The 12,133-nt window shown below is 40.9% G+C and overlaps 1 protein-coding gene across 1 annotated transcript in view; it reads right to left on the bottom strand.

Moving 5' to 3' along the window:
- LOC129352604 (cadherin-23-like) overlaps positions 1–12,133 on the bottom strand; it is a 125,542-nt gene that overhangs the window by 2,507 nt on the left and 110,902 nt on the right. Inside the window, exons 22-29 of the mRNA XM_055021671.1 lie at positions 11,381–11,564; positions 10,425–10,570; positions 10,093–10,312; positions 8,387–8,539; positions 8,073–8,186; positions 6,499–6,647; positions 1,027–1,087; positions 176–324 (exon numbers count right to left, since the gene is read on the bottom strand). Coding sequence (XP_054877646.1) covers positions 176–324; positions 1,027–1,087; positions 6,499–6,647; positions 8,073–8,186; positions 8,387–8,539; positions 10,093–10,312; positions 10,425–10,570; positions 11,381–11,564 — 1,176 coding nt within the window. The remainder of the gene's footprint in view (positions 1–175; positions 325–1,026; positions 1,088–6,498; positions 6,648–8,072; positions 8,187–8,386; positions 8,540–10,092; positions 10,313–10,424; positions 10,571–11,380; positions 11,565–12,133) is intronic.

Raw genomic sequence — 12,133 nt, 5'->3', positions numbered from 1 at the left:
GTGCTGAATTTAACTTCATCCTTTAAATCAGAATGTGGGAATTAAACTAGATTTACAGCGAGAACACTGAAACAGCATTTGGTCAAATTTCTAACAATGTTTGCGACGCTTTAAGCGTAAACCAGTTTGCCTGCTGGGTGCAGTTCACACACGTTTCACAGGCTGAGCGTCTCACCCTGACAGAGCTCCGCATGCTGCCTTCATCGCTGTTGAAGCCCTCCACCTCCAACACGTGGGAGCTGCTGGTCTCCCGGTCCAGCGCCCGGACGCCTCTGGTCACCTGGCCGCTCTGCCTGTTTATGCTGAACAGGTTGTTGTTGTTCCCTGCAGCCACAAACAGAAAGATGTCATGAAGAGAGACATCAGATCATCTTTAAAACGCTCCAGGTTTGAGTCTAATCGCAATTTAATTTAGTTTATTTTCATAGCTCCATTTCATTTTGAATATGAAACTGAATTTGCAGACATTTACTCAATTGTTTTTGTAAATTACCTTGAAACATAAGGAGAGTTGGTGCTAATGTACAGAAATGAACTGAACTGAATTGCAGTAACAAAATCTCATTATTCGACCTTCAGTTCAGAACATATTCAGTAAAAAAAATAATAAAGAAATGTTACAACAAAACTATTATTAGTACATCAGTACTACCCATGATTCCCTGCTGCAGACTCTGTTTTCCATTCGGAGAGCTTAATGTCCATAATTCATAAGGTTGAAACAAACAGAGGATCAAACACTAAAAATCCTGTTTGTAAGCTGTGGGTGACACTGGGTTCACCGACTGGCCTTCTGTTTTCAAGAAACCCACTTCCTCAAACCAGGAAATGATCCTGGTTTTGGTGAAAGAGACAAAAACATTCTAGAGAACAGCCACCAAGTCAGAAATACGTTTGAATTTTGTTCTTCGTTGGAAATCATTTTGCAAAACTACTAAACAAAACCAGACTTTTCCAGTCCTGGCAGTGAGACATTTAAAATGTGGTTTTTGGCATATTTAGCAGGAACTCAGCATAGAGACTCACCAGAGATGATCCGATACAGAACTCTGCCATTTTCTCCCTGATCTGCATCTGTGGCTTGAACCTGTGCAGTGAAACGGAAACAGCAGAAATAGTCACTTAAAATCACACGATGCTTTATATCAGGTACTACATCCACTACAAAAACTTCATCTCAACTATTTTTTACAAGCACTCAAATTCTGATCAACACTCAGAACAAGGCAACAGAACAAAATTAAGATCTAATGCAGAGACTCCTTTACACGTTAGCAGCTGTTCTGTTCGTCAAGCAGACCCAAAGTGTCAGATAAAAAAATTAAATAACATGTTGGAAAACATGAGCAGCAGATGTAAACTTCTGACTAGCAGAGATATCAATATTACATATTTGGATTTCTCACAGTCTGAATGTTCACTACAGAAGATAAAACTCAGAGTCCTGAACGGTTTGGAGTCTTTACAGTCCAAATTGTCATTCAGTCCACATCCCTGGTGCCCAGCCTCATGTAGCCACAACAACCACCGTAGCCTGGCAATGATGCCCTCCTCGTCCTCCGGTTGGTGGCAGGCAGCCAGGCTGGCCTCTGCACACACAGCCCATCTCTGCAGCACACACAGATAAATACTGCAGCATGCTGCGCTGCTGCTGAATGGGCCGTGTCAGAAGATTGGCTTCTGAGTCTGTAGAGGTCCACGGCTGCTGGTGCCAAGTGAGTCGGATTCAGTATCCTCCGGGTGTCACGACTCTCTGGATGAGGCTCCAAGTTCAGCAGAATTTAGCAGAAACCTGAATCTAAATTTACAGAGGCCTTCACAAAACCATTCAGCCCAACAATACAACACTTTATAGAAAGAGTTCCCACAGTGTGTTCTGGCTGGGGAACCCTCCAAAGAACCACAGATAACGCTGCAAAATATGTACAGTAACATCAACTTTTAGGATGTTTTTCTAACTTTTAGTCACTATTCAATCGTTACAACATTGGTTTAGCATAAATGCTGCGTCAAACCTGATTTTAGTTGGAAACCAGTCCTTAAGGGTTTTTACAGCAGCATATCTGTATTATCAAACATCTCTGTGACAAAGCGACTTGTTCATGGCAAATAACATTTCAATTAATTATTTTAATTAATATTTCACAATGACAACTGAAATCAGTTTAGACTAAAAATTGTAATTAAAAAGTAATTTTTATTATTAGATTCAGATTGTTGATTTTCCTCCGGCTGACTGAGACCACTCCAGCACTTCCTGGTGGACCGCCAACAGGCCAGCGGCCCCCACTTTGAGAAACACGGCTTTATAAAACCATTTTTATAATCTACAGTTCAAGACTTGGTTTTAATCTTTTTGTGCCATCCTAGATTTTTGCTGTTTCCCTAACATCAATTGTGGGAATTTTTATTTTGGGCAATCAGAGGAAATGGGATTAAATGCAAATGCAGGCCACACTTTTCAATTTTTTGTTGGTAAAATAATAATAAATAACATTTTACAACTAAATATAATTATGTTTGTGGTTATAAAATTAGGAGCAGTTAATGGAATTTGGGTTTTTTCTCAGGTTACAGGAGGAACGTATGGAGGTCTGAGCAGGAACAGGCGCTGTAAGACGTCTGCCTCCGCCTGTGTGTCCTCCTTTGCTCTCACTCTGCCTGTATGTAGAGGGGCCCAACTTCAGTCTCATTAGCTTCATAAAGAGAAATGGAGAGGAGAAAGAGGAGTACGGGGAGGAAGAGGAGGAGGAGGACGACACTGGGGGGTCAGACTGCTGAGTGATGAATAGAGTGCTACACAGCGGAGTGAACCACTCTGGCCCGACAACAGGGGCCACAGAGAGCAAGAACATGTTGCACACGTTGTTTTAAATGTGATCGTGTGAAGCATGAAAAGAGAAATTATTCACAAAACCTTTGTCTTAAATACATTGCCTTGCCTTTAGCTCCTTTCCACTGCAACAGCAGGAAAACTGACATTTTATTTTGCTGCACACGTTTTGCCCCCTTTTCTTTGCTGTTCCCTGTTTTCCTCCCCATCGCTTCCCCACTCCATTTCTGGGAAAGTAGCACTTTAAGGCAGAAAAACAAGTACTATGTGGATTCACAAAGAACAGGTTCTACCACAGTTACTGGAACCCAGAAAGTGCTGCGCTAAAGAGATTCAGACGGAGTGAGTATGTTTTCTACCAGGCATTAATTTCATATTAATGACACTTCTTCCTAAAAGAAAGTTTTTTATTATTGAACTTAACAGAACTGAACGTGGAAAGTTGAAACTAGTGAAAAGTTTGTTGCAGCATCCTGCAGCCTGGACTCAGTGTGAACAGACTGAAACTGGAATGAGGCTCAGAGCTGCTGCAGTTTCCTGACATGTGGCTGAGAATGTGGACAGAGCAGGCAGAGATTTGGCTTTACATGAAAAATAATTAGAAATATTAGAATCCACAAAGTCACAATCATTCACCGACTCAATAACACGTCCACTTATTGGTTCAAAATAAAAAAAATACAAATAAATACAATACAAAAGAGTAAAATTAAGCCAAAATGAAAGTACTGTAAAATAAGAAAAGTTTAAGTTATTTTTATCTTTAAAGATTAAATACAGTTTTTTTTTACTTTATGACAAAAAATTTATACAGAGGACAGGATTTATTAAACCTGCAAAAAGCAAAAACTGTGTGTAGGACGGATGGACCAGATTGATGGATGGAACATCAATAATAGGAAATTTTCCCCAAACATAAATATTTTCCATCTTTGTTTTTTTGCTTTGCTTATCCAGACCTGGGACTTCAAATGTTAGCAGGAACAGTTAGACTCTAATGTTGGTGAACATGTGCAGAAATGAAGGACGTTGATCATAGCTGAGCAGTGAGATGTCAGGAGTGGTCCAATAAGAACTACAGGAGCTGCCAAGGTTCAAATCACCAGATTGTGCCGACTGCAGTACCTGAAGGTGAGACAGAAAACCTCCAGGGTGGTGTGTGTGGATGTGTGTGTGGATGCGATGTGCATGGAGGCGCTGACTAATGAACTGACGCTCTAACGAGTCATCCTGCTCCACTGGCCTTTTCACAGCTTTCCTGGCATTTGGTCTTAAAAATAATTTCACGTCCCAATGTGTTTCCTTTAAACCGATAAGCCATGCTTTGTCTCCGCTGAATTAAGGATGATGACATTTACAAATGTTACTGTGCTGAAGATGGGGGCGCGCTGAATGAGGGGGGAGGCGGAGGAAGAGTTGGTGGCTGTTTTGCATTTTACAAGGGGCGTTTTAATAAACCCAATTTGTTTTACATTGAAGAAAGCCTGTCAACCATTGACTGTTTTGTAGTCCTTGATTTAATAGCTACATAATTGCTGCAAATGCTGAACACTCGCTGCCTCTGCATGTGCATGCAGTTATTTCTGTGCATTGTTGTGTGTATGTATATTGTAAGCCCTTGGGTGTATGATTTTAATGTAGAAAATAAACCCTCAAATGAACCTCCATTAGCTTCATAAGGCTTGACTGGCCAAGTCCGGAGCTGAAATGGCATTTTGATGCAGTGTAATAGCTTTCATATCCGCTTTCCACATTCTGTCTGGCAGCAACCACGAATTTCAATGTCTAACACAAAAACAAACAGTTAAAATATAAAAAAAAATATGGCATATATTTGTCTAAAGTCAATAATAAGTCAATATTTGCTCAAAGTTTTGGAGTGTGTCTCTAACAGCTTTGAATGTCAAGAGACTGAAACGTTTGTTCTTTGCAAAACAACTCAACCATGTTTAGTAATGTCACAAACTCTCATTTGGATTCAGGTCCAGGCTTTGACTAGGCCTTTCTAGGGCTACATTCACACAGCAGGCAAATAAAACTCAAATGTGTTTTTTTTCCCTGCAGTCTCCTCAGCCCAGTTCTGATCTATCACTTCCATATGTGGAACTAATTCAGATATTCATCTTATTGCTTTCAGAGTGACTGAGGTCTGAAGGCTCATATCACATTTGATCCGACATTTATGTCACTACTGGAGACGTTTGTCATAATTCTGCACTAGAAGAAATCAGACGCATTAATTCAGGACATAATGGCTGAAAATTAAAATTATGAACTTAGGAACTTGTTATTGCATTACAGTCCCACCACGAACAGACTTCCCTACAGACGATGAAGACATGCACCAAAAAAGTCATTTCTAATAGTAATAAAAAACAAGGAGAAATAAACTTGCTCATAATTTCTTTAAAAAAACATTGACCCATACTATGTATGTTTTTCTCCGTCCAGGGCAAAGACAACATGAACACCACTGACCCAGACTCCAACATCACCTCCACCTTTCCAGGTGGGAACATCACTGCCTCCATCCTCTCAGCCACCACCACCAGCTCTCCCTCTGTCCTGCAGTCTCCATCTCATCCCTCAGATAAGCACGACCCAGAGTTCACCATCATGGTGGTGCTGGTTCTGTCCCTGCTGCTGGCCGGCCTGGCGGTCTTCCTGGCGGTGTACAGACGCTCGGAGACGACCTCGGAGGGCGACCTGGAGAGGAGCTGCACCCCGGGGGAGAGACTGACCCGCGGCAGAGGCTTGTCCTCTGAGCCACAGTTAAAGACGTGGAGGAGGCTCGGATCATACCGCCGCTCTCACAACCTGTCCTTCAGGCGACCGCCTTACCGCCGGCCGCACCAGCACACCAGGACGCACGTCACCCGGCCTGTCGCCTCGGAGACGCCGCGGCCCCACATCACTACGCCCTGTCTGCTCGACTACGTCACTGAAATCTGACTGACCGTCACTGACTGATCACTGATTAGATAAGAGCAGCTTTTGAAGCTGTTGCTGGAAATTTCTTTGATGTGTTTGTTATAAAATTCTCTAAGATGAGCGACAACGAGGCGTGATGCACAACACTGGAAAATAACTTTATTACAGCCGTTGGGGAAAACTGGATGATTTGAAGACATTTCTGAGCCATACTGACCAAACTCAGTCTGATCCTGATGTAAAATAGTACAAAAAAATAATAAAATCATCTCAGATGGTTTGGCTGGAATTGATCTGCATCATTTTCCAAAACCAGGAACAGCAACACCTTATACAACAATCTCTATAACATGTTTCTAACCAAGTAATTAATTAATCTAATGCAGCTACATCACAGCAGAATAAACACAGTGATGACACATTCCTTTTTAGACCTTTAGAGGACAAGCAGGCCCACAGCATCACAGAACCTCCACTGTACATAACACTTTGTAATAAACAGTTTTTATACATGTGGAGTCTTGGTTCTGGTTCTGCAACAAAAGATAAATTCACTTTTAAAGTTTTTTTTACCTGACTTTATCAGAGGTATTGATCATTTTAGAAAGAACTATAAAAGCAGAAGTGATTTCAAATTGGCCAAAATACCAGACCTTCATAAATGACTCAGTAAATATGAAGCAAACTGAGTCTTGAATTTGTTAAAGTGCTGCTGGCGTCCAGGCAGGACCCACCTGAAGGATGCTGGTTCCGATGGGCACGGTTTCCAGAACGCTGGTCTCATAGCTGTTTTGGAGGAAGATGGGCCGGTTGTCGTTGACGTCCTGAACCTCCACAAACACGGTGGCCGTCCCCGTCCTTCGGCTGTCTGCTGGACCGTTGTCTGGATGACAAAAACATTCAGAAAACGCTCACGATCTATCAGCACAGCCTAAACTGCTGCAGTGTTAAGATTCAGTTTGATCATTATTGCTCCATCTAATCAAATAAACCTTGAGAAAGGCACATTAAAGTATTCACTGCCTCTACTGGGCTAATTGCTACTATTGTCTCTTTCATTCACAGATCCATGCAGAAAATCTTCTCTCAAATTTTGCCATTTCCAAACCATTTTATAATTTTGCATAATGGAATGAATTATGACTGAAACAATGGTCGTCCTTTATTCACTTCTTTTCCGCCGTCCTGTAAATCAGAGCAGCTGTGACTCTCTTGTCTCGCACTATTTCACATAAGCAGCTCTGATTCAATGCTCCAGACAAAAAGGAAAACCTGAGATGTTTGTCAAACAGGAACAAAAGCTGTTGAGCAAGAATCTGAAATCAGCACAAGCAGCGTTTTCCCATCCTATGTTCAGAAACAAGAAACACAGAAAAGGGAACTTTAATTTATAAGAGAAAACTCACCGCTGAAAACAACCTGAAAAACATTTACAGCACCATGCAGAAGTGGTCATCAGCTGTTATCCACATAATCAACTCAAACTTTCAAATATTTCAGAGAATAAATGTGAATTAGAAGAAATGAAGAATGAGTTTGACATCATGCCTCTGGAGGAGCTGCAGGAATAAATTACGACAAAACCGAGATTTTCAAATGAACTTCGACTTACAAAATGTCAGACGCAGCTCAAACTTATAATCTTTTCCAAGTTTTCTGCTTTCTTTCCATTGCTATGGTAACTGAACGTAATCCTGAGTTCACCCAAATCTATAAGCTGCCGCATTAAAAGCTTTTGACTGCAGCAAGTGTTTTCAAATGAAACCTGACCTACATTCTGTTGTCATTGATAATAAACAAAATATTGTTTTATTCAGCTGAGCCCAGAATAATAAGCAAAGTGGATGCCTTTTATTCAACAAGGAAAATGTGCAAAAAAACATTTGAAGTTCCTACAAAAAAAAAACATTTTTTTGGTTTAATTAATATAGTCCATGTTCAGTTTATTGTTTCATAAGTAAAAAAATGCAACATTTTGGTGATTTTGGCTCAAATGACAAAACGTTTGGCCTCCCTGGTTGAAACCGGCTGATGAAGAGAGAATCAGTGGAAACGTATGTGCAGTGAAGCTGGCTGAGATCGAAACAACTTGAAACTGGAAATGCTATGAAAGAAGGTTCTATAAAAGACTGAGTGAGTGGGGATGAAAATAAACACAAGCCACACTCTCCAGATTTCTTATTTTGAAATCATCAATTTCAAAACTATGTGATGCTTTCTTCTGCTCCAATCGAAATAGTTGAAGACTTGGAGACTTTTGCAAACAGAACATTTATTTCAGAAAGAAGGATGTAAACTTTTGACCCACCTATCGCCTCGATGACCAGAATGTAAGCCGCTTGAGTCTCTCTGTCCAAACCCACCACAGTCCTCACAATGCCGTCTCGAAAACCGACGCTGAATTTACCGTCTTCATTCCCTCCTGCAAAAATAAAACAAAAAACAGAATTCCAGACTAAATACAGCAACAAAACCACCACATTTATTTAGGAGAGATCAACAAACTTCCACAGACGTGGATGAATGGAAGTACTGAAGCTTCACGCTACAATGCATTAGTTCATAGAAATGTACAACATATAACCCACAAACACAAAACATGTAACCGCTGTGACCTCTGACCTGTGATGAAGTAGCTAAGCTCTGCGTTGAGACCAGCGTCTTTGTCAAAGCAGACGAGTCGAGCAACAACGTGGTTTCTGGGGACGCTCTCCATCAGGGACACATTGTATAGTCTGGGGTTGAAGGTGGGCGTCTCGTCATTTACATCCAGAACTGAGCAACACACACCAGCACACAGATAGATGCACATGAGGACAAGTAATGCAGCACAGTACAGCTACAGTAGGTCATATTAACTGGGTTCAATGAGTTTGTTTGTTGAAAGTAAACCTGGTTTTAAATGGCGAAGCTTTGTAAAAATAAAATTCCTTTGTCATTTGTAACCTCCTAACTGTCATGGTGACACTGGTGTCTTTGACATTTAACCATTTTGGAGGCGACAGTTGAAGCTTTAGAGGGAAAATCAACAGCTTAATAGGTGCAGAAAAGTAGGAGTTTTGGTAGTTTGTTAATGCCGAGGAGGAAAGAGATGAATGAGCTTAAAGAAGCAAATGTTGCTGCTGCGCATCAATCTGGCAATGGTGGTAAGATGCAGCCTCCCTATTTCATATGTAAGCATGGGGAGTTTTGTTCTTTGTTTTATCTGCAGCTGGAGTTAAATATTTTTAAATATAAAGATAAATTATCAAAGAGTCTTTTTATATATCCGAAAGGCTTGCATTACACTCATCTCATTTCTGTTGTTCCTGATGCTCTGTGAAAACCTAAGTTACTCTAAATGACTTGGTAGTTGTAAATATTTACAAGAAAATCAAATTTTTCTGCAGTGGAAACTCGAGAATTTATTTAGTTTGTCAAAGCAGATACCAAAAAATCCTCAGCAGTCCAGAGTCCTGATTTACACCCAACAGAAAGCTGAGTATGAAGAGACCAAAACTGAATAAGTACAAAATAGCAAAGGGCTGAAATGACTTTGGCTTGTTATGATGTCACTTAAAACAGGAAGTGCATCTTTTTAAGAGGGGAAATTTCTTTATCACTAGTGAACATTTAAAACAGCTGAGCTCTGGAAAATGTACCCTAGACCAGATCACACTAAGTTCAGTGAAACTGAAAAAATAAAAAATAAAAAATCCACACACAGACCTCAGGTGGGTTCAAATTCTGGACAATGCAATATAATAATATAATAATGGTTGCTTATAAGAGCTGGAAGCAAAAACATAAAACTTCAGCACCACGTAGGTTTCCATATTTGGAACTACAATACGTTTAAAACGATGTTCATTAAAACTGGGATCAAGGTAGAGATGTTTATCAGTCAAGTGTGGAGCCAGGAGTCTGCAGCTGAAGTTTGGCTGAAACTGGATCACAGAAATAACCAGCCTGTGCTGCATAGAGAAAAATGATGCACAAATTCTGCACAATGATATGAAAGACTGAAAAAGTCATACAGAAAGCATTAAATAAAACCTGACCATTTCCTTCATTTAGCATCTGGATTACAGTTGTGAGTTTTTGTATATTTGAGACTAAACCTGTAAAAGACAAAACAATTCTTATTATGTGATTGAAGCTGTACTGCATTTTCATTTCCTTTCATCTCATCTGCATTTACAAAACCCACCAGGAGGTGGCAGCATATTACTCCGTAGCTTCCATGCATAAAGTTCACCATCTGCCATAATTAATTAAGTCATCACAATAAAAAGGGTTCAGTCAGCAGGTTTGGAAGTTTCTCAAGCAGAGAGCCAATCAAAAGTCACCTGAGACAGTGAGCGTTGAAGTGGAGGTCCGAGGAAACTCCCCAGCGTCGTGTGCGATGATCCTCAGCTGATACTGGCCGATCTGTTCCCGGTCCAACACCGCTGTGGAGGTGAGAACACCGGTGGAGACGTTGAGGTGGAAGTCGAGCCGGGGCATCCCCATCTGCAGCGCCATCGTGATGCGGCCATTCTCATCCTTATCTGGGTCCACTACCTGCACCTGTAGCAGGAAAAATTCATATTACTTTCATAAACTTCAGACAGACAAGCTATAAAGACAAAAACCATCCATATATTTGTGCAACATGACTTTATGCTTTTTTTATTTTTACCCTGAAAAACGAGTATCCAATGGGAAGTCCTTCTGGCACTTCTGCAACAGACGGCAGGTTGAGGAAGGTCGGGTCGTTATCGTTCAGATCCAGCAGGTTGACAGACACTGTGGTGCTGGCTGATGTACGCAGTGGAGGTGTGCCACCTACAGAGGGCGCCAGAAGGGCACAGAAAGACGCACACAAAGACAAAGCACACACACACACACACACACACACACACACACACACACACACACACACACACACACACACACACACACACACACACACACACACACACACATTACAACATGTCCTGGTCCATAGAGTCCAGAACAGCATGGAGGATGAATTACAGCAGTTTGTTTCCAGGTTGCTTTCATAAGTTAGACCAGTGGTGTCCAAACTTTTTACCACAAGGGTGAAAAACTCTTTTTTTTCTATAGATAGAATTTTTGTTGTAGTTTTATCTTCTCAATTTTAACTTAAAAACAACATATTTTTTGTAGAAAAGTGATTCATAGAATCAAAAATGTATGTCACAAATGTTTTATTATAAGGTATACATAATTTCCAATATTTATGGATTTTATTTTGTTTTTGAGCTATTAAACTTTGTTCAGCAACAGAAACGGGATAATGGACACTTCTAAAGCTTTTGCTGTATTAGTCAATGGAGAAGTCTACTTTCAAGTTTATGGTTCTATTTAGTGAAATATTAAGATGGAAACCTGGCTAATAAATGAGAAATCATTTTTGATATATAATGTTTTTTCATTCAGACTTTGCCAGTGAAAATGTTACCCTAAAATGTGGAGTTTGCTTGAAAGAAAGATTTACTGCATTCCAGATTTCTCAGCACAAAATGATTTGGAGGACCAGAAATGGGCTGCAGTTTGGAAACCCCTGAGTTAGGCACATCTATCGAGCAGAAGGAACCCATATGCATGCAGAGATGTAGGGAAAGTTCTCACGGTCAACAGCAGACACTATGATGGTCCTCATCAGCTCCGTGTCTCTGGTGCTTTCCCGGTCCAGAGTGACGCCGCTGGTCCGGATCTTCCCGGTTCTGCTGTCGATGGTGTAGAAAGGGTTTGCAGGACTGATGCTGTACATCACCGTCCCGTTTTCCCCATTATCTGGGTCCACTGCCAACACCTTGAGTGTTCAGGAAAGAGCAAAAGGTAGATGAAGCTTTTTGAACAGGAATGATTTATGACAAGAAAATGGAAGGAGAGAAAAAAAAAAGGAAGCCAAGTAAAGAAACTACAGGAGGAAGAGAAACTGAAAGAGAACTGATAGATCCAAACCAAAAATCTGGACTCTGGTCCTCTTAGCCGTTAGGAGAACCACAGTTCGCAATCTTTGGTCTGCTTCAGAGTTCAACTGCAGATTCACACCTCCCCAAACTAACCGAACTTTCTGGATGAACTGGAGTGTGCTTCCAAACACTTCAGATGTCTCTTCTTCACAGTGGTACATTATGAAGTTGAGGTACAACACACAGTCCCACAGAATGCATGGATGTCTGTGGCTGTGATATGAAAGTTCATTTCCAAGGCACTGTAACTTCCAGATGCTGTAACTCAGCCAGCTAAAAGAAAAGTGGCTGCATTTTTTTCTCTGACATGCGATTGTGATGGATGATCCGAGTGAGGAGCCTGAAGCCGAGCTAAAACACTGGCTGATTTTTAAAGAGCCGATCAATTATTCAGAGTGCTGACTAA

The sequence above is a fragment of the Poeciliopsis prolifica genome, unplaced genomic scaffold (assembly GCF_027474105.1).
Source record: "Poeciliopsis prolifica strain line A6 unplaced genomic scaffold, Auburn_PproV2 SCAFFOLD078, whole genome shotgun sequence".
Taxonomy (NCBI): Eukaryota; Metazoa; Chordata; class Actinopteri; order Cyprinodontiformes; family Poeciliidae; genus Poeciliopsis; species Poeciliopsis prolifica.
The sequence above is the reverse complement of the archived record's forward strand: the minus strand, read 5'-3'. Positions and strand labels throughout refer to the sequence as shown.